This window comes from Phacochoerus africanus, chromosome 8 (assembly GCF_016906955.1).
Source record: "Phacochoerus africanus isolate WHEZ1 chromosome 8, ROS_Pafr_v1, whole genome shotgun sequence".
NCBI classification, from domain to species: domain Eukaryota; kingdom Metazoa; phylum Chordata; class Mammalia; order Artiodactyla; family Suidae; genus Phacochoerus; species Phacochoerus africanus.
In genome coordinates, this window is record NC_062551.1 from 138,033,341 (window position 1) to 138,060,124 (window position 26,784).

The 26,784-nt window shown below is 39.1% G+C and overlaps 1 protein-coding gene across 2 annotated transcripts in view; it reads left to right on the forward strand.

Moving 5' to 3' along the window:
• Positions 1-26,784, forward strand: part of ERICH3 (glutamate rich 3) — a 110,107-nt gene that overhangs the window by 17,302 nt on the left and 66,021 nt on the right. For both annotated transcript variants that reach the window (XM_047788634.1, XM_047788635.1), the window contains exons 2-5: positions 15,317-15,410; positions 18,292-18,417; positions 22,141-22,212; positions 24,012-24,140. In XM_047788634.1, the coding sequence (XP_047644590.1) occupies positions 15,317-15,410; positions 18,292-18,417; positions 22,141-22,212; positions 24,012-24,140 (421 nt within the window). The remainder of the gene's footprint in view (positions 1-15,316; positions 15,411-18,291; positions 18,418-22,140; positions 22,213-24,011; positions 24,141-26,784) is intronic.

Below are 26,784 nucleotides of genomic sequence, written 5' to 3' on the forward strand. Positions count from 1 at the left end.
CATAGAGTAAATGTTGCAATAGAAGACTTAAACTGGATCTTTCTGATTCCATAGGGTGAGGGCGAGTGGATCACCCACTGCTAACATGGTCTGGAAAATGACTAGAAATGGCATGACATGTCCAAAGAACCAGCTTTTGTGAAACGGGCTAAAACTTTGGTGGACATAAATCAGAGATTTGACAAACTCTTTACTACAATTTTAGTTTTTTCCTTCCTATGATGTCCCCAGAAGTACATTTAGAAAACACAGCATCGTTTTTTGCCAAGTGCACACCTGCTTGTGGGACTGACTCATTAGGTATTTGTTGGTTGTTCACTGATAGGTCAGCTCCCTGCCTAGAGTTGTCAGCCATGATTGTCACTGACCCAGCAAAAGGGCTGAATAGTAAATGTGAACATAAAACTGGCTTTGAGAGATTTGGGCATCAGAAAGCACATAGAATCAAAGTTCAATATTCTTTTAGTGAATTTGAATTTTGTTTAGAAGTAATTTGAATAGGAGTTTCCATAGAAATTTTCACATTAGATGATGAGAAGGGAAAATAGAGGCTTGCCTAACATCATATGATATCACTTATATGTGGAATCTAAAAAAAAGGATACAAATGAACTTATTTGCAGAACAGAAACAGACTCACAGACTCTGAAAAAATTTATGATTACCAAAAGGAACAGGTAGGGGGATGGGAGGGATGGACTGGGGGTTTGGGATTGGCATAGGCACCCTGAGGCATATGGAGTGACTGGCCAAAGGGGAGCTGCTGCATAGCACAGAGAACTCTACTGGATATTCTGTGATAATCCATGTTGGAAAAGAATCTGAAAGAGAATGGATATGAATAAGTGTACAACTGAATCTCTTTGTTGTACAGCAGAAATTATCACAACATTGTAAATCAACTGTATTCAATAACACTTTAAAAAAAGAAAGAAAAAAAAGAGGCTTTCCAAATGTAACCAGCTGTGACATCAAGGAGTGGCGTTACTACTTGGTAATATTTTGTGTCTTAACTTGGACTAATGTAGTCAAAGCAAATAGGATCTTCATGGAACGGAGGAAATGATTACCTCCATATTGGATTTCAAGAAATATTACCCGCTCTCCAAAGTTACCTCTTTGACTTGGGTTTCTGATTCCATTAAAAGTAGGACAGCATGGAGGGTTTTCAGATCCTCTCTAAAAGACTGCCATTTTCTGACTTGTTAACTCAAAATGGGTATTTCTAAATACCTAGAAAGAATTCAAGGCTCTTCAAAAGGAACAAGGTCTATTTTTTTCAAAAAAATATGTTCCATTTTTGTGTGTAACTGGAACACTGGGCCCTGGTGAGTAGGACAAAGTCAATGCCCCCCTGGAGTTAATAGTATAAACAAAAGACAGTTAAGGACCCTAGCTTTCTAACTTCCAAAAGATAGTGTTTTGATTTATATGACCCCTTCCCCAAGAGAATAATGATTAACCACTTTCTGAGGAACAAATAAAAGTAGATTTTAAGTGTAGCCTCCTTGAGGAAGGTTTTCCTGCCAATGGAAGAAGTTAAATATGGGAAGAAAGTACGCCTGGTGGAAGTTTTTAAGAAGTAGTTAGTTTTACCTATATAGTATTATTCCAGCTTGGGTCTAAAGTGACGATAGCAGTTCCTGTTATGGCTCAGCATAAACAAATCTGGCTAGTATCCATGAGGACGCAGGTTTGATCCCTGGCCTCGCTCAGTGGGTTAAGGATCCAGCATTGCCGTGAGCATGGTGTAGGTTGCAGACGAGGCTCGGATCTGGTGTTGCTGTGGCTGTGGCATAGGCCAGTGGCTACAGCCCTGTTTTGATCCCAAGTCTGGGAACTTCCATATGTTGCAGGTGCGGCCCTAAAAAGACAGAAAAAAATAAAATAAAGTGATGATAGGAGGGGAGGGATATACTCAATGGTAACTTCTGATATTCATTGAACATTTACTATGTGCTGGGTAAATCGTTAATGCTTTATCATACTGACTCCTTTGATGCTCTTTATGTTTCTAAAGTAGCACTATTATTATTTCCATTTTCAGAGGAAGATATAAGGCACGGGGAAGTTAGGTACTTTGCCCCTGATTGCTCATCTGCTAAATGATCTAGTTAAGATTCAAGCTCAGGAAATCAGACTAGAGAGAGCAAACTCTCAACAAAACCTCTGCCTCCTCAAGACACAGCAAGAGGATTTTGGTGTTAAAAGGAGAGTTGGAATAATCCGGTCATACCATTCCCTGCTTAAAACCCTTCACTGCTATCACAAAACCATGCAGTCCCAGGAACATGGGACATACCATCTAACACACCCTTCCTTTGATTTTTCCAACAGTTTTCCTTTTATTGAGCCAAAATATCCTTCCTGAACTTCCGCTCAGCTCCTACCTTAGCATCTTTCACAGGCTCACCATTCCACTTATCAGATATCTCTCATGTCCTTCCTTCTCTAACCTGGGCTCTGCAGGACTGTTGTACCTTGTAGAACACAGTGCAGTTTAGTGATTAAAGCAGGACAGTCCCTGATTTGAATCCCAAATCTGCCTTTAGGTAGTTGTAAGCTAGTTATCTAACCTCTACTTCTCAGTTTACTCCTCCATGAAGAGGGAGGATAACCGTACTTTGCAGGGTTGTTTTGAGAATTAAAATATACAGTGCATATTATATAGAGTGTTTACTGTACCCTACAAAGAGATAAATAAAGGATCTATAAATACTAGTGATACAAATGTTGATTTCTAGAACTTTCTACTGGTCACCTTCCCTCCAAACAGCTTCATTGTCTCCCTGAATTTGGATATTACTTTTCTATTAATGAATATTTTTTTAAGTGGCCACATTTTTGTTGTTGTTGTTATTCAAAGATGTAATATTCTTAAGTCACCAGAGAAGAGTCTGGAGGCTCAAATCAGTTCCTGTAAAGAACTAGACACCCTTAGTGTCCCAGGCCCACTAAGTCCCCATATACTGTTTTCCTATTGCCTCATCTGTGAGCATTGCAAAACTATTTTGCCAGAAGTCAGCATAGTTTGGAGACTAGCTTTGTCTTTACTAGTCACTCCAAACCATCATATTAAGGCCATAAATAAAATAATATTATGCTTCACATCTGGCTGGTGTCATTAGAATAAGCTGAGAGAAATTATAAATCAATATTTAGCATACCTGCTGAGATCTGGCAGATTTGGATGCAAATAAAAAAGAATGAGGAATATAATATAACATCATTTATACCATATCAGTTCAGTCACCCTGTATAAAGTGGCAGGCAGCAGAGACTCACGGTTTAATTTTAGTTGGCAAAGAGTTTTCTTATTAAGGGTTGGAAAATAATTGACCCTTACATCAGTTCCTCTTCTGTACTGGTCTTCAGCTTTTTTCAAAAGTTTGATTGTTTGTTTTCCTGCCTCCCTTAGAACTTTTTCCTCTAATGCAATTTTGTGGCACACTACAAAAGGACCTATTTGACGAAAACAAAACAACAAAACTAATACTGTCAGCAAGATCATCCACACTGAACATTCTGCATCAAAAAAAGCCCAAATATGTAAAGCATACTTTTGAATCTCTTTTGTTATAGATTAAGTAATTAGCCTGAAGCAGAAGAAATGTTGTGATTCTTACACATGGATTTTTTTAAAAGTGTATATGTTGAGGAATTGGATCAATAAATTTTGTTTCTATTAACTGATTGATTCATTCATTCAGCACATTCTGACTGAGTGTTTACTGTGGTCATGGCTCTACATCACAACTTGTGAGAAGTGTACAGGGAAGAATCTTATATGAATCTAAATGGAGTGACTAAACATGGATGAAAGAAATTCTGGTGGAAAGTAGCAAGACAAGGACCTTAGGAAAGGCTAGGGACAATTCTATGGGAATTGCTGTGACATTCTCATCTTCTTTGTGAGGTCTTTGCTCTGAGTTTACTGATGAGTCATGCCTACTTTTAGAACCTCTATTTCCTGAGTATAATCAGAGGGTATTGACTAAAACTTTCCATATGAATTTCTGTAATCCAAGGATGTGGTGGCTCCAGGTAAATCTATATCCAGACCAGTAAACGTAGATCATCCTCTGCAAGAAACACACACCATTTTACTTCACGGTGATAATAATTGTAAAGGGAAGAAGATGGAATTCTCCAGGGTCAAGCCTCTTTTAAAAGGATAGAGTTAGAATTTTTTTGTTTGTTTGCCTTTTTGAGGACTGCTCCCATGGCATATGGAGGTTCCCAGGCTAGGGGTCTAATCGGAGCTGTAGCCACCGGCCTAAGCCAGAGCCACAGCAACAATGGATCTTTAACCCACTGATCAAGGCCACAGGATCGAACCTGCAACTTCATGGTTCCTAGTCAGATTCATTAACCACTGCGCCATGACAGGAACTCCTAAAAGGGTAGAGTTAGAATTTGACCTCAAGCCTCTGGCTCCAAATCTCATCCTTTTTAAATCTCATCCTTTTTAAATCTCATCAAGTTTACTTTGGGCACAGAGTGTTTGACAGAGATTTATTTGCCTTAAATAATTACAGGAAAATCACAACACCTCTTAAGAGTTAAGATGTCTGGTCACATGTTTTTAAAATTTCCTCACTTTTAAATTACAGGCATGCAGTTTTTATTGGTAGGAAGCTTTTTTCTGGTTATTAGTACTGCCTTCAGATAGAGAGGGTGTTTCAGTTTAGATTTTACTAACTTTGCTAAGACTCTTCTCCCTGAGATTCAAAATCTTCAACTTGTTTTGGGTGGCTTGAGTGGAATTCAGGGGATTCTTTTTTTTTTTTGGTCCTTTTTGTCTTTTTAGGGCCACATCCATGGCATATGGAGGTTCCCAGGCTAGGGGTCTAACCGGATCTGTAGCCACCAGGCTACACCAGAGCCACAGCAACTCGGGATCCAAGCCGTGTCTGTAACTTACACCACAGCTCACAGCAACACCGGATCCTTGACTTGCTGAACAAGGCCAGGGATCGAACCTGAAACCTCATGGTTCCTAGTCAGATTCGTTAACCACTGAGCCACGATGGGAACTCCTCAGGGGATTCTTGCAAATCTTTTCTGGTGGACATTGAGAGGCATTTGGGTTGGTGGCCGGAGCTTGATTCTGTGTTAACTGTCATAAAAGCAGTCAAGCCACAATATCCTGTGATTGTTTAACTTGCCTTCCCAGTACAAGCTCTGGATATGTGAGTCACAGAAACATTTTATCTAGCTAGAAGCCTGCTTGGCAGTGAGATTTGATGTAGGCCCCCTTTGGACACTATCAAACTCTACAAATTGCATATTTAGTGACCTCTGAAAAGCAAAGCACCTCTCCATTAGGCTTCTCATCCTTAGTAATAAAACTGTGTTCATTCACCTAAATCTCACTTGATTCTGTTGAGCATAAAATTGTATAATTAGTTTTTCCAGATTGGTAGGTGAGTTGAACCTTTCATTTGTGATGATGAAAAAAGATATCTTGCGTAAAATTTCTTGATTGAAATGCTGCTGAAAAATGTCAATGTATTTATTGGAGGCATTATGTTCTTTTTGTTAGGGATAGGAAAGAGTTGAGTGGGAATGTGAGCCCCTTTAGTCAGATATTACATACAGAAGATGAATTTCTGGATTAAAAGTATGTACAGGGTACTTCTGTATGTTGACTCATATAATGAATTATTTTATTTATCCCACATGATATATCTTGTCACTTATTTTTAAGTTTAGTCAGTGGTATGCTGGTAAACTGGCTTTTCAGAAAGAAAAAAGGGCCCTGGTTTGTAGAGTTTTCCAATTTCTGTGGTGTAAATGCTCCCAGGATGGCCAATTACAAGCTAACAACAGCTTTCAGAATTCCTAAAATTTTAACCATTATCTCATGAGAGCTGATATGAGCAAGCTCCAACACACCACTGCTAGTGCCTTTTGAGTATACTTTTATATGCTTTCTAATTGTTTTATGCATAAAATCCTTTTCTCTAACCTCATTTTGAGGTTCTTAACAGTAGGGACCCTGCCATATTCTTCTTTATGCCTTATTTTTTTCTCTTCCCCAGAAGCATCTGTATATACGTAGTAGTAAGCAAGAACAGTAATCTACTTCATTAATACAAAGTGATTTTTTTTCACATTTGCATATTACTAATGTCTTTTGCAGGTTACAATCAATGGTATGTCATAGTAATTGGAAAATTTCTTCTAAATATTTTGTGTAATTGAATTTAATAACATATGTTAAGTGCTGAATAGTGTTTGACATGAATGTTATTACATACTATGAGCAAATCTCTCTTTTCACATATTAGATTCACCTAAAGCAAATTACCTCTATATGATTATCCTTACTGAGAAAAAAAATATAAATTATTTGAAATGCTCCTTGATGTATCTCTTGTTCTTTTGTTTTAGTGCTTTCATTTGGCACATGAAAATTAGATCAGCAAAGTAGGTTCCCATTTGTTTTGTCCATTTAGTGTGGCACCAATAATAGCCTTTCTCCATCTGGGAAGTGTACTTTTTGAAAGCAGGGACCATTGATGTGATTAATCCCTGAACAATATAGATCACAGACCAGTCACCATCACATTCAGTGTCCCGTTGTTTCTGCTCCCTACTGTTTGGCATGTATATAGGAAAACCTTGTGGTCCCCAGAAAAATGGCCACCAAAGATGTCCATGTCTTAATCCTCAGATTAATGTGAATATATTACTTTACACGGCAAGCAGGAATTAAGGTTGCAGATGGAATTAAGGTTGCTAATCAGCTGATCTTAAAATAAGGGTGGACCCAGTGTGAGTAAGCACAAAGATCCCTAAATGGGAAAGGAAAGGAGGAGGCTGAAGAGCTAGAATCAGAGAGATGACATAGTAAGAAATTCTTGGCTGGCTTTGGCAATGGAAGGGAGCTAGGAGCCAGGGAATGTGGGCAACCTCTAGAATGTAGAAAGAAGAAAACAAGAATACTCCTTAGAGCTTTAGGAAGGAATTCAGCCCTTCTGACACCTTAATTTTAACCCATTGAGACCTACATTGGACTTCTGATATCCAAAACTATAAGATAATAAATTTGTGTCATTTTAAGTTTCTAGTATGCAATAGTTTGTTACAGAGCAATAGTAAACGAATAAAAATTTCATTAATTCAGATAGGTTCAGTCATAATTTGGAGATAGACTAAACTGGTTGTGTTAAAAATATTCTTTATATTCTCTCTGAACAAGTTTGCCAGGAAATTTGTAGTGTAAAGTTGAATGCAGAAATGTATATATGTATATATGTCTTTAGGAGAGTAGGGTGATTTAAAGATTTCAGTACATTGTTTTTATGCTAGTGATATGGCTAATTATGAATGAAAGTAGTGCATTTCTTAATTTTCATACAAAGAATTTTTATATAAAGTTTTCTTGTCTATGTACTAAAAATTGGTGGAATTACATCTCTGTGAATCTTTAATGATTCACATTTCCCCATTATTATACCTAGAGTCCTCATCTCCACCTTAGCAAGTCCTTATGAGTGTGTTTCGTTGTGACTTGGTGTATATTATCAGGAACAGGTTTTAGGTTACATAATCTTTGGCAAGAGACTTGACCTAAGTCTTATTTTCCTCATCTACAAAATGGAGACAGTTATGCCTTTTTTCTGGCCTCATGTTTGTATACTCCTCAAATTCATATGTTGAAATCACAGTCCCCAGTGTGATGATATCTGGAAATGGGGCTTCTGGAAAATAGGTCATGAGGATGGAACCCTAGTGATGGGATTCGTGCCCTTACAGCCAGAGGCATCAGATAATTTGTCTCTCTGTTTCTCTGTGCCATGTGGCTGTCTATAAACCAGGAAGAGAACCTTCAACAAGAACCTGACCATGCTGGCCCCCTAATCTTGAACTTTCATTTTCCAGAACTGTGAAAAATAAATTTTTGTTGTTTAAATCACTCAACCTATTCAGTTACAAACTTGCACAGACTAAGACAGAAATTGGTACCAAAAAGCAGGGTATTGCTATAACAACTATCTGAAAATGTGGAAACAGTTTTGGAACTGGTAATGGGTAGAAGGAAATTTTGAGACACCAATCCTTCCTCCCCAGCTTTATTGAGATATAACTGACAGAGAATATATTGTGTAAGTTTAAGGTATACAATGTGATTATTTGATACATGTATATATTGTAAAATGATTTGCACAGTAAATTTAGTTAATGCTTCCAGTATCTCAAATAATTCACCACTTTTTTTTGTGTTGAGCTCATTTAAGATCTACTTTCATAGCAATATTGGTTATGCAATATGGTATTGTTAACTAAAGTCACTATGCTGTACGTTACATTCTTAGAATGTATTCATCATTGATTGGAAATTTGTACCCTTTAATCAACATCTCACCCTTTTCCCCACCCCTGAGCCTCTGGCAACCACCATTCTATTCTCTGGCTTTTTAGATCAACTTATGAGACCATACAGTATTCATCTCACCATCTGACTTATTTCACTTAACAGAATACCTTCAGAGTCCATCCATGTTGCCACAATGGCAGAATTTCCCCCATTTTTATGGCTGGATAATATTCCAGCGAGTGTGTATCAGACTTGCTTTATCCATTCATCTGTTGAAGGCTGCTTGTTTCCTTATCTTGGCTATTGTGAATAATGCTGCAGTGAACATGGGGGTACGGATACCTCTTTGAGATAGTGATTTTATTTCCTTTGAAGATGTACTTAGAATTGAGATGCTAGATCATTTGATAATTCTATTTTTTATTTTTTGAGAAACCTCATACTGTTTTCCATAGTGACTGCTCCAATTTACATTCCTACCAACAGTGTACAAGGATTCCATTTTTTCCACATCCTCAGCAACAGCCATCCTGACAAATGTGAGGTAATATCTCACTGTGGATTTGATTTGCATTTCCCTGATGGCTAATGGCATTTGATGGCTTTTCATGTACCTGTTAGCCAATTGTATGTCTTCCCTGGAAAAATACCTGTTCAGGTCCTCTACCTATTTTCTAATTCAACTATTTGGGTTTTTGATTTTGCTTTTGTTGTTGAGTTGTATGATCTTTATATATTTTGGATATTAACCCCTTATCAGATACATGATTTACAAATATTTTCTCCCAACAAGACTTTTAAAGATGATTCTGGAGAGGACTCAAAGAAAAAGAGAGAGAGAGTTGGAGAGATAGCATCCCTCTTCTAACATAGCATATCATGTCCGGCTGTGGCTCAGTGGTAATGAATCCAACTAGTATCCATGAGGACTTGGGTTTGACCCCTGGCCTTGCTCAGTGAGATAACAATCTGTCATTGCTACAAGCTGCTGTGTAGGTTGCAGAAGCGGCTCGGATCCTACATGGCTTGAGGCTGTGGCACAGGCCAGCAGCTACAGCTCCGATTTGACCCCTAGCCTGGGAACATCCATATGCCTCAGGTGCGGCCCTAAAAAAAAAAAAAAAAGATATGAAAGTGTAACATAGGACATCATCTGTGCAACATTGGTAGAAATATAGATGGAAAAGGCCATTCTTATAATGTCTCAGTGTCTCAGACAGAAATGAAGAATATGGAAACTGGAGGAAAGCTGATCCTTGTTGTAAAGTGGCAGAGAACCTGGCTGAATTATGCTACTGTTGGGTGTTTTGTGAAAGGTAGAGCAGTCAAGGCATAGGGAGGTTAAGTCACCTGGCCCCAGGTGTGGAGCTAGTCAGGGTGGAACCAGGATTGGACTGGAGCTGGAGTCTTAACTACTACATCCTTCTCTGTCCACAGAAGTAGACAGTGTGGGGACTGGCCTGATGGGAGAGGAGGGTGGGGTTCAAGTACACTACCAGCGACAAGAGGTTCCTCTATCAGTGTGATCCTAGATAGATACCTTGGACTGAATCACAGTAAGCAATACTCTATTTTTGGAGTTTTTCCGTGTTAGGAAGATGGAAGAGCTGTAACAGTTAGCTATTGCTCACTTTCCAGAGGCCTAAAAGAAAACAAATGAGACTATGTATGTGGAGCTGCTTTGTAATCTGCAAACTGGAAAGAATTATTACACTCCTTCCCCAGCTGAGGGCACAGTGCCCGGCAATGGGGACACTCAGATACTCAGCAACCACTGTGAAATAGTTAGCCTGTGACAGAAAGAAATCAAGTGCATACTCACACACATACACACACACAATGTATGTGTATGCATACCTCCCCACTAGCTTGGGAACTCTGTGAGTGCAGTGTCTGTGCCATCCCTAAGCCCCTGGTGCTGCACAGAATGTCCTGAAAATCATCAGTACTCCATAGATGTTTGTGATTAATGTTACCATGCCTTTCCTTTTAGTCTGGGTTTTTATGGGATAGACTCACTCTTTGGAGGCCAATGGAGGGATTGATAGGAATTGATCTTATTACTTCAGAGCCCCAATGATATCATCTACATGGTGGGAGGCAGAGGTTCAAGGGTCAAGTGCTAAAATCAGGATGCAGCTGGGCAGGTGGCACTCCTAGTGACTCAACACTTGCTCCTTAACACTCAGGCACCGCAGGGACAGGGAGGTGTGGATTGAGGGGAAACAGGAACCACCATAGAGACAGGGTTGTTTTGTTTCCTGGTGGACAGTTTCCCACAGTGCATTGAGCCCGAAAGTGGGTTGTTCTCCACCCAGTGCACAGGGGTTGGGTAAATAGCCTCATCTGTCCTGTAAGGAAGCCAACGAGTTAGACTAGTCTGGCCAGTTATTTATGGGCCTTTGTTTGAAGAGCATGGCTTTTGAGTGATTGTGTCACAGTGACCTGGTGGTTGCTGTGACCAGTGCAGCTGTTGATCTTATGGACGGGAGCAAGAGAGGATCACAGGACTGAGATAGTGTGACCAGGAAGTCCAGCTTTGACAACAGATGCAGACAGTAACTTACAAAGGGATTGGGGTACTCAAGGTGCAATACAATCCCAAGCCCAGCTGAGGGGACCTCATCTGGCCCAGGGTTGTGCTGAGTGCAAGAAAGAAATGTATGTGCGTGTGTGTGTGTGTGTGTGTGTGTGTGTGTGTGTGTTTGAGAGAGAGAGAGAGAGAGAAACGGTGGCAGTAAGTGGAGAGGACAAAGGCAGAAACATCGGAAGAATGCTACTAAATCTAGGTGAGGTTGGGGCACTAAAGCTCTTGTAATTGAGTATAAGCAAGGGGAGGCTGCAAACCCATATGAACCGCATAAAGAGCAGAGAGAAAAGGATGGGACAGACTACGGTTGTGCCTGAGACATAGGATTACTACCATCACCGTGAAGGAAGCTTGCTGGGCAGAATGAGGGTGACTTTTTTTTTTTTGTCTTTTTGCCATTTCTTGGGCCGCTCCTGCGGCATATGGAGGTTCCCAGGCTAGGGGTCGAATCGGAGCTGTAGCCACTGGCCTACGCCAGAGCCACAGCAACGCAGGATCCGAGCCGCGTCTGCGACCTACACCACAGCTCACAGCAACGCTGGATCCTTAACCCACTGAGCAAGGGCAGGGACCGAACCTGCAACCTCATGGTTCCTAGTCGGATTCGTTAACCACTGCGCCACGACGGGAACTCCAGGGTGACATTTTTATGTAAATACTGGACATATTTGCATTAGCTGCTGTCTTGGTTTGTTCAGGCTGCTATGACAGAATGCCATACGCTGGGTGGCTTAAACCACAGAAATTTATTTCTCACAGTTCTGGAGGAAGATAAGTTCAAGATCAGGGCATCAGCAGATTCAGTGTCTGGTGAGAATCTGCTTTCTGATTCATAAATGGCCATTCTTTTGCTATGTCCTCACATGGTAGAAGGGCAGGGGAGCCCTCTGGGATCTCTTTTATAAGGGCACTGATCCCATTCATGGAGGCTCCACTCCCATGACCTAGTCACCTCTCAAATGCCACACCTTCTAATACCATCACATAGAAGGAGATGGGGTTTCAACCTGTGGATTTTAGGGGGAAACAAATATTCAATCCATAACAGCCATTTTACTAAATCTTTATATAATTTAGGTTAGTTTCTTGTTATCAAAGAACTCATTTAACTAAAGTTCCAGTTAAAAAAATTAGGGCATTGTCTGAAAAAAATAAATGACTGAGCCTGGATGCACCCAGCTGGTTATTATTCATAGTCATGGAAGAAGATGCCTTACAAATGGCATCCCAACCAGGGACCTTCAATCTCCTAAACAGGGAAAGGTGAAACAACTGATCTGTACAAAGGTTTCAACTCATCCAGATCTAGTCCACCTGTCAGTAAGACTGGAGGGGCCTCACACACATACATGCTCTTTCAGTAAGTGCCTGAGAGAGCAAAATTAGAATGAGGTGGTACCAGAGGACCTTAGGTCCTTTAATACTGGCTAAGGACCTAAGTATTAAAAAGGTTTCAATGTTTGAATTAAAGGAACGGAATATTATACAGTCAATAGAGAAGTTGAGGTCCACATTTCCTAACTTTGTGTTTTTTTGTTGTTGTTGTTGTTCTTTTTGCCTTTTCTAAGGCCACACCCACGGCATATGGAGGTTCCCAGCCTAGGGGTCTCATTGGAGCTGTAGCTGCCAAGCCTACGCCAGAGCCACAGCAACGCAGGATCTGAGCTGTGTCTGCAACCTACACCACAGCTCACAATAATGCTGGATCCTTAACCCACTGAACAAGGCCAGGGATCAAACCTTCAACCTCATGGTTCCTAGTCAGATGATGGGAACTCCCACATTTCCTAACATTTTGACCCTACTTTATTTACTCAAGGTTTTAGCACTCACAGCTCTTCCCAAAATACTGATTTTTTTTAAAACGTGTGCTTGAAAAACAGACAGAAGACAATATATGATCACAGTCTAATGATTTACCTTAAAAATATGTGAACTGTGGGATCATGATTGTTAGGACTGAGAGACACCTGCTCACCTTTCTGAAATGAGTTGCTGAAAAGGTATTCTGAGATTCAGAAAGGGTAAGGGATACAACATTGACCTTTCGGAGACAAGAAACCTTTGATGAACTATAAGACACCAAGACAGTTCATTTAAAAGATGGTTTCAAAGCATTAGCCAGAGTTGGTTTTGTATGTGCATTACTGAAGCCCTCAGGTTGTCTTTCTGTGTAAGCCCAGTGAAATAATGGTTTCCGCAGTTGTTCATGTGTCTGCAACTCTCATGTGGCACCTTGGCTCCTGGGCTTTGTGACTGCTTTCCAGTCTCTTTTGAGGACAAAATTAAACTTTCCTTACCGTTTGACAGCATGAAACTTGCCTGAGATGGGCATTAAGGAGAAAAGAGACTGGAAAAAGTCACTGATACCATCTCCAGTGCAAAGAGCTAAATAAAATTGTTGCTAAAGACATTTGCTTGGTCCTTGCTCTGGTCTCAGATTAAGTTAAGGATCAGTTGCTTATAAACTGTATAGATTATAAATCTTGGTTGCAGGTAATAGGGTGTGCATTTTTTAGGGTAACTTTATATTAGGGCTGTGTTTAGGCTTGTATGTTCTCTTTCTCTGCCTCTTTCTCTTTCTTTGTTTCTGTTTCTGTGTCTGTCCGTATATACATACACTCACATTTATGTATGTGTATAATGTGTGCATACAAGTATATTTACATGCATATGTATATGTGTACCTACTTTTGTAAGATAATAATAAAGGATAGGTTAAAACTTGGAAAAAATATCTTCGAACTATTATTTATAGACTTATATTGACCATCTACCATGGTATATAGCATGTAACTAAGGAAACAGTTTATCCGCCAATGAATGGCCAACAGAGACCTGCTGTATAGCACCAAGAACTCTACCCAATATTCTGTGATGGTCTATATGGGAAAGGAATCTGAAAGAGAATGGTTGTGTGTACAGGTATAACCGAATCGCTTTGTTGTACAACAGAAATTATCACATTGTAAATCAACTATACTTCAATAAAACTTTTAAAAATGAAAAAAAAATAAAAAGAAAAAATGAAAGACTCTAAAAATCAACAGAAATCCATGAAAAAAAGTATTTTGGTTCTCAATGTGGAATTAATGAAAGTGTCTAGATATATAAACTGCTGAGCTTAAACTTAGAAATTTGTACCAGTTAAGAATGAATCCCAAACAAAATGGTACCTTTGTGTGTTGAACACATCATTATTGAGATACATAATAAATAACATCAGTAGGGACACCAAGAATAATTTGCTATCTTGGTCTTCAAATCTAGCAGAGGTGTTGGAGGAGGTCATTGAAACCATGCAACCACTTCAGACTGGACCTGGGAAGTCAGAGGCCCCTCCCCCCTCCCCTGTTTTTGGAATATATGTTCTGCCCACCGTTCCCACAGTGGGAACCATTTTAAGGGGTGCAATCTTGAGAGAGTAATGTGCTGTTGAAACCATCAGGACCTTATACATGACTGGGCCCAGTCAGGCCTCTATATAAACTTTTAAGATTCTAGTGGGAAAGTGCAGAGATCTACTAGTCTTGCAACTGCCCAAGATAAGCCTCTTAGGTAAGTTCTCTTGCTTATTAAACCTGTCGCTCTCCAATCTGCAATGGCTGCCTCTTTTTCGTTCTTCCCTTGCTCTTCGTGTGTGTGGGCCAGTTTGTGAACCTACAGGAGTAGACTAAGGAATGAACAATAACATATTATATGAATATGTAGTGAGTATTGTAATGGATAGTATAATGGATATGCATTATGGACGGATATTGTAATGGATCTCAAGGTCTTAGAGGAGCAGAGTGAGAGGTAGCACAGCACACCTAGTTTGTGTCGGGGATGTCTCCTGGGAGAAGAGATGTGCATCACAGGTGTTCTCCATTAGCTAATACCTGGTAAAGGGGAGGCCTTCCCTGTAGAGGGGCTGTATGTACCTTGTATCCTGAAGACAGGAGGAAATTTGTTCAGGGGACACAAGTAAATCCGAGTTCCTAGAATTTAGGGTGTGTAACAAGAGGCTGCAGAGTCCTCTGAAGGAACCCCTACTTTTCCATCAGGCTTCTTCCATGAAGACTTTCTCAGTGATCAGAGTTGGTGGTTATTCTCCTTATCTGTGTCCCTAAGGCTTTTTGCATATTTCTGTTATTGGATTTTTCACAACCAATTAAATTGTTCATGTCTTATTTCTATACTTGTCCATGGGCTAAAACAGCATCAGGACTGTCTCCCAGTTGTTATCAAACCTAGAAAACAGTAGGCATACAATACCTTTTCATTAAACACATATGTGAATGACTGGCTGGCTGGATGAGAGAATGATAATGTACAGTTGGGGGATGATAGGGTCAAGAATTGCCTTGGTTATCAAGCAACACTTTACAAATCCTTATGGTTTCATTTTTGTGTTCCAGATTACTTGCAGCATATAATAGCCTTACCGATAAACACCTGGCTGGATATTTTAACAACACGAGGATAAGGCGGCATCTCTTAAGATCAGGGCTGGTAAGATTTGGTTTGCTTTCTACCTGCCCTCTTGTTTCATTAAGTCCAATAATTCTCTATATTTTCTGGTTTCCTCTTCGAGCTTATCGGTGACATCTTTTCCCTTCCCTCGCTTTAGAAAAATTACTTACTTTCCAAGGCTCTGGTTTATCTATTTGAGGCTGTGTTTTTCAAAAGATAGGAAGAGAAGTCATGATGATGCTAAGGCAAGCAACTTATAAATTATTGAGAAAAATCCCTATGAGTTTTCAATAGCATATTTCATTTGTTTATTTACTCATTTATTCATCACATATTTATTGAACTTATTGTACAAACTAGGAACTATTAGGGAGGTTAGGGAATAAGGATAGAGAAAATTTTACTGTCCTCAGAAAAAAATATTGTTTTTAATAATCGCAGGATATGGTGTGGAAGAAATAAACAGTTCAAAATTTTTCTTTTAAATTTTTACAAACTCTTTCATTTTCTGTAATGGTTTATTGATAAATTAGTGTCTTTCATTAGCTTCAAAACTATCATTTCCACAAAGTTTCCACTTCTCTAAATGTCTATAATGAGAAAGCCTTTTAAAAATACTATAGTTTTCTGTTCGAAGTAAGGAATATGGTTATAGAAAAGTGTGACTAATGATTTTAGCTGTTTACTTTCTTAAAACATGGTAGGTTTCCTTAACTCTTGTTGCCATGGAGTTGAAAGGATATGCATTACATTTCTAATTGTTTATGTGCTTGGCACTCTGTCTGGGTAGATCTCAGAGAACTTGCTTTTTGTCTCCTGGGGCTTTATTATCAGACAGACCTGGCTGAAACCTTGCTCTACCATTTACTAGGCAGAATTGTCAGCAAAATGCACCCTGACGTTCTCAGCTCCAGCTTCTTCAATTGAAGGAAGATAATAAAGATAATGATACCTAGCCCCCAGGATTGTTGTGACTATTAGAGATGTGTAATAAATGCTGGTTGTGATTATTGAGGTTACTATTAACACTACTTCTTTGGATAACAGTCTCTGAGCTTCATATATAAATGGGAACACCTTGGAGTTCCCTGGTGTCAGTCAAAGATCTGGCACTGTCGCTGCTGTGGCTCAGGTCACAGCTGTGGCATGGGTTCGATCCCTTGCCTGGGAACTTCTACATGCTGCAGAGGTGGCTAAAAATAATGAATGAATAACTAAATGGGAAGGATTTTGTATTTATTTATCAACATCATGAACTAGCACTTATTATTATCAAGCACACTGATTATGGGCATGGCAATTCAAACAAGAATACATTCTTTTCTCTAAGGCGGTTGTTCACACATAGTCCCTGAATCAGGAGTATTCAGTGTCACCTGGGAACTTGTTAGAAAATGCACATTCTAGAGCCCCAGATCTGTTGAGTCAGAAACTGTGTGGTGGGGTCCATCCATCTTTTTAAACTTGTCTTCCAGGTGATTCTTCAGGTGCTGGTTCAAGTTTAAGAACTTCTGCCCTATAGGAGCACCTAGTTGGGGAGATTAGATGCTCCTTGAGGAGCAAACAATAGCAAGTGCAGTGCTATGGGGGCCATAGGATGTTCCCAACAGTTTTTCCCGACTGGATAGATGTGCCATGATTTCCAATGGACAACACATTTCAAAAACTGTAACTGAGTGATTTGTAATTCCAAGCACACTTGCTACAACCACACTCCTTTCTTCTATTAGAAAATGCATTCATAAAAAAAAAAATGATCAGGAGTTCCCATCATGGCTCAGTGGAAACGAATCTAAGTAGTAACCATGAGGATGTGGGTTTGATACCAGGCCTTGGTCAGTGAGTTAAGGATCTGGCGCTGCCGTGAGCTATGCTGTAGGTCTCGGACACGGCTCGGATCCCGTGTTGCTGTGGCTGTGGTGTAGGCCAGCAACTATAGCTCTGATTAGACCACTAGCCTGGCAACATCCATATCCCGCAGGTGCGCCCCCCCCCAAAAGATGGTCAATAACCAATCACTTGTACACAGCTCTACAACTCTAGCTGATCTCAGCACTCCAATAAGTTGCAACCACAGTGCTAAAAAGCTAGTTATCAAAATTAAGAAATATGTGGACTTTAGGTGTGAAAGAACAGAGTTTAAATAAGTGAAAAGCAGCAAGATGATTATTCAGAAAGGATGACATCCTCAGTTTAGAGAAGATGCAGGAAAATACAACGGAAACGCCCATAGAAAGGAATAAAGGAAAAGAAAAATGTAAATAAAAAATCAGCAACTACCACTCCTGGGACTCGACCATGATATCGCTCGAAACCAATTTGAATTATTTTATATTTACAGTCGTGCATAATCTGAAAATACCTAAATCACAGCAAATTGAATTACAATTCTGGGCTGGAGAGTGGAAGAAACAGTGTGAAAACAAAGTAATGAAACAAATTACTTTAAAAACATACCGATGAGAGCCTCTGTAGCTTACATTTTTTGCCCTTCAGGGTATTTCCTGTGAGATCATCAGTCCTGTGATCACCGCTCCTATTCATTGTTTCAAGGTAGCACCCCATCCCTTCTTCCCGAATGTGTTCCAAAAAAGAGAAATGAAAAGAACACCTGGGTTCCATCAAGGGAAAGTTGTTACTGTAATGAAAACCTTGTTTTAAACGTCAAGAGCACCACCTGTATGTGTTTTCACAATGATGGGTATATGAAACTGCCTTTCTCTTTTTTTTACCTCATGAAATATTCATTATAAGTGAAAGTTTATCAACCATGGTACTATACTCCGTTAGGCTTAAAAGACACTGCCTCTTTCTCCGTCTGTCTGATTGACTGTCTGTCTCTCTGGCTCTCTCCTATAGGCAACTAACAATGCATTTTCTACTTTGTATTTCTATGTAATGTTTCATTTATTCATGACAGATCACAAGAAATGGAAGAATACTTTCTGAAAAGGAATACAAACTAAATATCATGAAGAGGGATCACCAGAAATACATCCGGGAATGCTTAGCCCAGGCTATTTTCCATAAGGTTCTTGATATGGAGGTACAAGTATTAACTGTTTTCTTTACAGTTGATATTTTCTAGTATGATAATTAATAGTACTTTCTGTACCGAAGGAGAGGAGTTCTTCCTGTTTTTCACTTAAAAGGAGTGGAACAAGGTCATCTGAGAAATATATCTATCTAGGTAGTGAGGGGACAAGATGCTGAAGTAAGCATTTTTCCATTTCAGTTAGGGAAGAATATGGACATTATTATAAATTTTGTGATATTTAATTTAACAAGTGTAGATTTTTTAATCCGTAATGGCTACTCTAAAACACACCAGACCTCACCATCTGTACCTCAATTTCCATTTGCTAAAAAAAAGGTGACAATCTGTTTAAATATCAGTAATGCTACTGTCATGAATTATTTCAGATTTGTTATTCTTTTAAGACTCTGAAGCTCAGGGCGTATGCTATGTTTCAGGGAACAGTCACTGAAACATCTGTTGTCCCTCCTACTTTAGGTCAAATTGGTCAGCCTAGATTCACAACCCAAGCATCAGCAACTTTTTTTTTTTTTATCTGACATGGTATTTTTAGTAGGATATCTAGCTAACTTGATAAATTATTTTAGCCTTGCTCCATGGAACTTTCAGCATCATGCATCAACACAGTTTTAATGTCTGTGAATAAACATGTCACTTCTTGATTTGACCATGTAGCCGTAAATCAGAAAACTCGGCTCATAAAACCATTGACCTGTAGGTGCAGTAAACATTTATGAACAACTGTAGAATCATCAGTAAGCCAATAGGAAGTGTACTGCCACTGAAAATACTTGTTATTATGTGACTATTAAATTGAGCAAGTATTGCATTTACTTCATATGTGCATGATCTGTTAATTTAGGAATTCATTTTGTGATTTATATCATGTGCATGAATTACGTAGAATTATTATTTATGACCCTACTCCAGTTCCCTTCTTATAAAAGTATTTTTTGGAATTTCACAACTAATGTTTAGAAAATGTAGTGTAAAATTAATCTATACGTAATTTCAAGCTTAATTAGTAGGCACCAATTTCTGTATTAGTCTTGAATCCCTGAACCTTGGTCTTCCAAAATTTCATATAACAGACACATAATAATTGTTAAATATGCTATTATTAAAGAGTCTATATGCATTTTGTTTGTTTGTTTCGCCTGAGGCATGTGGAAAGTCCTGGGCCAGGGACTGAACACTTGCCACAGCAGTGCCAACACCAGATCCTCCCTCTGAGCCACCAGGGAGATCCAAGAGTCTTTATGTATTCTTAAAGTTTGAAGTAAATATCTTATATAAATGCTATTATGTAAAATATTTAATTATATATATTTTAATATAATTTAAAAATAAAATATTTCTAAATTGTCACATTTGCCTCACATCAGTTTATGCTGATGCTGTTTACTAATGTTGTTGTATTAATATTCATGTATTCATTCATGCAATAAACATTAATTGCAGGCTTACCATGTACCAGTATGGGGCTGTGTGATGTAGCCGCGAGATACAATTTTTTAAAAAAATGCTGTAGAAAGAGATCAAATGCTAGAAGAGAGGAAAAAACAGACTGAGCTCAGAAAAGCAGGGAATGATGACTTGTCTCTGTGAGAGTCAGAGGAAGCTGAACAGAGGTCCTGCTCTTTGAACTGAACCTAGAGTGAGACTCAACATGCAAGCACAAGAAAGGCATTCCAGAGAATGCAGGTATCGGGTATGAAGTTACAGAGGTGTGAAGGGACCTTGTGGATGGAAAGGAAAGCTCACTGAGGCCAGACTGCACTGTTGGTTGGTTGAAAGAGTGGCAGGAAGTGATACTCTCCAATAAGTAGGGGCCTCGTTTCTGGAGGCTTTCCGTTCACAGCTACGTTTGGAGTGTAGGTGATGAGGCGATGAAACATTTTTCAGCAGGGGAGTGAAATAAATGAGCAGAGCCGTTTTAGAAAGATGATGTTGCTAAAAATGTGGAAGATGGATTAATGAGCTGGAAAAGATTGGAGATGGGAGGTCAATTAGGAAGCTGTTGCCAGAGGGTGTGGGCTGACGGCAGGAAGGGAAATGCTGGAGCGATGCAGCTGTCCATGGAGATCTGGACCAGGAGGGCGAAGGAGGCACCCAGAGCTGCTCCGAGGCTTCTGGCTTGGGGTGTGCATTGTAGGAGATCAGGAACAACAATATGGGCCAGAAAAGAGCCTCAAGTGGTGGGAAAACCTGATCAAACGGTGGCCTGGGAACTAGGAGGGTCTCACAAACTGAAGAATGGTTAAATAAGATGACTACTGGGAAAATAAAAGAAATTACCTTTGACCTGGAGGACAGAGACGTTGATGGCTTTGGTGAATGTAGTTTCAGGAACAGAAAGAAGAGTGAGGGTGGGAGCGGGTGACTGTGGTGAGTTGAGAATAAATGGAAGATGATTGATAGTGAATTTAATAACGTTTAGTGATAAGTGGATGAGATAAGAGGAAAGAAGGAGAGAAGAAAGGTTTTAAGAAGAGGATTGATGATACCCAGGAAGGAATGATTTGAGTCTGCAGAGTCCCAAGACAGCAGGAGGGGATCAAGAACTGAGAAAAAACACTTTTTAAAAGAGCCAGTAAATCAGATATTTTCAAATGCATCTGAATGATTTTAAAGCAAATTGTAAGCAGATCATTTTTAGGTGAGGTTTATTTTTAAGTTATATAATTAATATATTCCTGAAAAATAAGAAAACACAAGAGATCATAAAAAAGAAAACCCTATGTAATCTCTCCTCTCAGAGATAACAGCTGTTAATATACTCAGATTTCCTTTTAGTCTCTTGCCTATATATATATATATATATTTTTTTTTAACTTAATGGCCACACTCATGGCATATGGAAGTTCCTGGGCCAGGGATTGAATCCGAGCCACCTGTTGTGTCTCCACAGCTACCAGAGCTGCTGTAGTCAGATTCTTAACCCACTTCACCACAGCAAGAACTCCCCTAGTCATATTTAGGCATAATAAAAACATGCTATGTTGTGAGAGGAACATGGTTTTTTGGGGGGGGAAAAGCCAAACAGGAAGTTAGTGTCAGACCAAGGTTCAAATTACAGTTCTACCACTGACTAGCTGTGTGACCAGGGGCAAGTTCATGATCCTCTCTCTGCCTCCAATTCTTCATTGGTAAAACGATCCTGTTTAGCAATTGGAATTGTTCCCAAAGCACTTGCCCAGCACAAGGACGGGCACCCAGTATGAACTCGATCAATACAACCATATTTCTGTGCAATTCTGCATCCTACTTTTAACGGCATGACATGCAGTTTCCATTTTTTAAACAAATCTTTATGAACCTTATCTTAGTAATTTTATTCAATTGTGTGGATGTACTTAACCATTCCCTTTAAAGTTTATATTGCTTCTGAATTTTTGCTTTGAAGGAAAAACAAAAAAACCATTTAGACAGCATCTTGTGCATAAAACATTTTTTTTTCTATTATTCAGATTTTGCCCTAGGTTTAGAAGTGAAATTTATTGGTTATAAGTAGAAACACTTTTAACTGCTTAATGTATGTTAGGAATTGGCTTTTCACAGAATTGTACCAATTTATATTCCCACTTGCACACTTATACAGGTGATTCTTTTTCATCTCAATGACAAGAGAGGTCATTGAGAATATAGTGAGCTGCTGGGATTATTTTCCCCTAAAAAACTCTTTGCTATAATTGTTATGATTCTCTCTTCCGCTCTTTCCTATATGCTTAGCGTTACCATCAGCTTGAAATTAAAAAGAAACTGGAGACCTTGGCTAGGAAGGAGCGAATTCAGAGATTTAAGGTAAGGAGTTAAGGTAACTCTTTTACTTCATAATATTATTTCATGATTTTGAAGGCCAGTGGTACTATTATTATTGAAGTTCCATGGGGGCAATTTATTACGGAGTAATACATAATTGAGGTCAAAGGTTGGTTCCGCCAAGCTTAAATCTTGGCCACTATTATTATGGAAGATTGTGACAAAATAGGAATTTGCCATGTAAGAGAAATTGTATAAGGCACAAGTCATTCAAAGAAAAACTTCAAGACATTCTTTTCAAGTTTGGAATTTTGCTTTTGTGTTTAATTTATTGATTTGTGATAGAAACCAAAAGATTTGTTTGTCATAAGAAGGTAAAAATAGATGGTGACGTTCCCAGTGTGATGGGAAACAGCGCATTTTAAGAACTATCCAATGGTAGGTTGTCATGTGAACATGATCCTTGAAAATATATGGTAGGAAAGATCTGCATTAGCAATCAAAAGCTTAAGATTCAGACATGCTGTGAAGGCATTTTAAAATTCCTTGTTTTCTACTTTATTTAAATCAAGAGATGAGAGATTCAATTAGGCATGTTTGCAAGGTTTCAGTTCAGGTTGGCAGTTTTACTCAGTTTCTTGAGCCATTTAAACCCGCGTGGTGTTCTTCATTTTCTGTGTAGTGTTAACAAATGTGGGGCTTAAGACACGTTTCACAAACTGATGAATGTTCGTAAAACTTCTGTAGAATAACTTGCCATAGGAAACAGTAATTTTCCTTCCTGCCTGATAGACTCTATCTATTTTATCTAGTCAAAAGTTATTCAACACAAAAGCGTTGTTAATTAATAGAAGATACGTCAGCTTTTCAAGATCAGAAAAGTTGGTGTGTGGAGTTTTGTGGTTAAATCAACTTTGCCAATCGTCCTGTATCAAGGACTTGAGTTCCAGATTCTCAGCAGATAAATTGAGTTCTATAATTCATCTGCTGAAATGTTGATGGAGAAAATGGGTACTGGAAGTAAAGGGTGACTAGCACTGCCTGAAACTGTACTCTATTCACTCTCACCCAGATTGCCAGGCACACTAACCAGGTACATGGGCATGTTACAGCATTGGCAGAAATTCCTGATAGACATTCCATTTCCTCCCTGTACAATTTTTATTTGTAACAGTTTTCACCTATAGCTGCACTTGGCAAAAGACCTATGTTTTAGGTCCCCTTTATGTAATATATAACCCTTTGTGGATGGCATTATTTAATTATTTTTCAGGCAGACAAGTCATACTTTCCTGTAGTCTCTGCCCATCAGAGGAGTGAGGGACACTGTACTTCTTGTAGTGATCCACTTAAAGCAGATTCAATAATATTCTTTTTTTTCTTCTTTTTAGGGCCCCACTCAAGGCATATGGAAGTTCCCAGGCTAGGGGTCGAATCAGAGTTGCAGCTGCTGGCCTACACCACAGCTCGTGGTACCTTAAGATTCTTAACCCACTGATCGAGGCCAGGGATCCAACCCATGTCCTCATGGATACTAGTCAGGTTCGATTCCACCGAGCCACAATGGGAACTCCTTAAATAATATTCTTGCTAAAACTAAGGACACACTGCATTTGTAGCTATTACTTGGAGCACAGCTATTTCTTTGGATAAAGCACACCCAGTTTCCCGCCTCTCACGGCCACACCCAACTCCCAAGTCCAGCTATGGAAACGTCTCCTGGCTAGGAGAAGATAGTCCTGAGAAGGAACACTTTTGAAAAAAACGAGGAAGTACTTCTGACAGGCACTAACTAGATTACTAATCATGCATTAATTTGTTAAATTATTTTCTTATTCTAGGGAGAAAACACAAGATGGACTATAGAAAATAACATGCCAATCCTGTCTCCCCACCCCCCTCTTGGTCCCAAGACGAACCGCAGCCATGGTGTTCTGGTTGATGAAGGGCATGCCTGTCCAATAACACAGGTGAGTCATATTCAACACTCTAACCTCTACCATGCCAACTAATTAATTTATGATTTCTTATTACGCTCAGAAAGAATACTCTCTGGGTATCATTCTAGGAATCTTACTGGATGAAAACACAAGTCTTGTATCCGTTCACCATTGCCTCTACTGAATGTCTCACCTTCAATCAATATTACCGCTGTCAAATCCGTTTTGGTACTGCTAGATTAGTTTTCTTACATGCCCAAATACCTTCACTGGCTCTATGTCACCTATAGAAAAGCCCAGACTCTTGCACCTGACATTTAAGACCCCAAGATATGACATCAGTTTAGCTCTCACAATTACCCTTTAGCACCCTACAATGTAGCACAATTGAACTGCTGGTGTTCCATATATGTTCTATATTTTTTGACCTCTGGATTTGTTCTTGCTGTTTCTTCCACTCTCACCTTCTCTGTAAACTTCTTTATGCACACAAATTCAGTGATACTGAACATGTTGGGCCAGATACTTATATTTGAACTTCTTTTATCAAAAGTGTGTGCACATACTCTAAAAATAATTATAGTATAGAAATTCTATTTAAAGAAATTTCACAATGACATTTCTTCCAGTTCTATTCATCTATAACCTGGGAGTGGCATTTGCATGAAGGAAGGTAAGGCAGCTTGAAACAATATAGATACAGGAAAAGATCTGCAAAATATTTGCTGGAGGTCGATGGTTTAGGTTGTAAATGAATCGCTTGATTACATCTTTATTCCTGCTTTGTGTGGCCTAATCTATTTCCTTGTTAGCATGGATTTTTCTTTTGGGATTGCACAATATTTATAGAGGAATTGCAATGCTTTCACAGATTGCTGAAGTAGATTCATCACATAAAGTGTTAAGCTTTGACATTTTCAAAAGGTAAATATGTTTTGACATTTCCCGATGAACAGCTCAAGTTATGAAAAGCAACTGTCTTCCCTTTGTTGTATTTCCAGGCTTCATTTAAATGTATATGTACACAAATAATTCTTTGATTGGGTGGCAACTTTGCTAGACTCTCAAAAGCTTTTCCTGGGTGAAACAAAAGAAACAATCAAGTGCCGTTTTCTATCTTCCCACCTGTTTCAGAGAGGAAAAACCCTTGAAAGGCTTTCTTTTCAATTTTCCAGCTGAACAGCCTCAATAAGTAGTTTATGATACATCCAGGAGATCTTAATGTGGCAGGAGTGAGAAAGTAATTTGAAAATTACAGGAAACACTGGCACCAGCACTTTAGAAACCTTTCTGTCTGGTAAGCCAGGATTCTTCACTTGATCACCCCCTGCGGCGCTTCTGCCTATAAGGGATACCTATTGTGATCTTGGAATTGTAGCTCCCATTTTACAGAAATTCAGGTCCTTCTTTTTGTTTTCCAGTGTGGTGATGTATCCTCTAAATCTGACTCCTGACTGCCAGGTGCCATGAAGAAGAAAATGATATTCCTTTTGGGATATTGCCATCAGTTTTTCTCTTTTAATTTTCTTGAGTGAATAAGGAAAGCATTCAGTGAATAGTTATTGCATTTGGTCACTAATTGCACCTAAACTTTCAAAATAGCATGTAGGCTTTTAGCGGCACCCTTCCATTAAAACTGTGGAAAGTCATTCAACTAATTTTGTACAAGCTTAGAAAATTCACTCCCAGAGATCTTCTTTAGAAATTAGAAATGCTCAGCTCAGCTGAGTAATCACCAGGTAGTCAATTTCAATTCACGTCCTGGTACAGTATTGAAAATGTTAAGCTAAAGTGCCGTATTTACTCCAAGAAAATGTATTACGAACAGTTTAAAATATAGCAAATTTAAGGTGGCTTCTGATGTGAACTACTACAGTTTGTAGCTCACAGCTGTTAGTTGAATGGTGCAGATTTGTTTTGAGAGATACATGTAATCAGTTAAACATTTGACTGCCACATTCATCTAGCTGAATGATAACTGTATGCAAATGTGGGAAAGTAAAATTTAGATGGCAGCAGCGAATAGATCACGTTCTAGTTTATAGTAACCTGCTTTTTGAATCCTATATTTAATGTTTTTGTGTTCAGTTGAATTTTTTGACAGGAGAGAGTCTTAAGGCATATCTGTTTGACAGAGATCAAAATAATTCTTTTGGGTGATCTGATCCGCTTGTTCAGAAAGCTTCTAGTTTTGATTTCTCTTTGTAGGTTTTAAGACCTTTCACCTCTTGGCTCAGAGAGGCTTATGTCCTGTTTCTTTTTTCTTTTTTCTTTTTGGCCACCCCATGGCATAGGAAGTTCCTGAGCCAGGGATCAGATCCAAGTCACAGTTGTGACCTAAGCTGCAGCTGCAGCAATGCTGGATCCTCTGACCCGCTGCCCCAGGCCAGGGATCAAACCTGTGTCCCAGTGCTCCCAAGATGCTGCCAATCCTGTTGTGCAACAGTGGGAACTCCTGTCCTGTTTCTTTAAATCAAATACTCCTCTAGTCAGTCCACTTGGCTTTCTGTCTAGGTTTGTGTGCAGAGACCAAAATAATGACTTTAATATAAGGATGCACTCCCTACCCCAACACACACACCTGAGCCTCAGCACCTGTGCTATCTCTACTCTATAAGTCTTCAAAAGCTAATTCCTTTTGTGTCATTGATCTGCCAAATTTATGTGTTGCCTT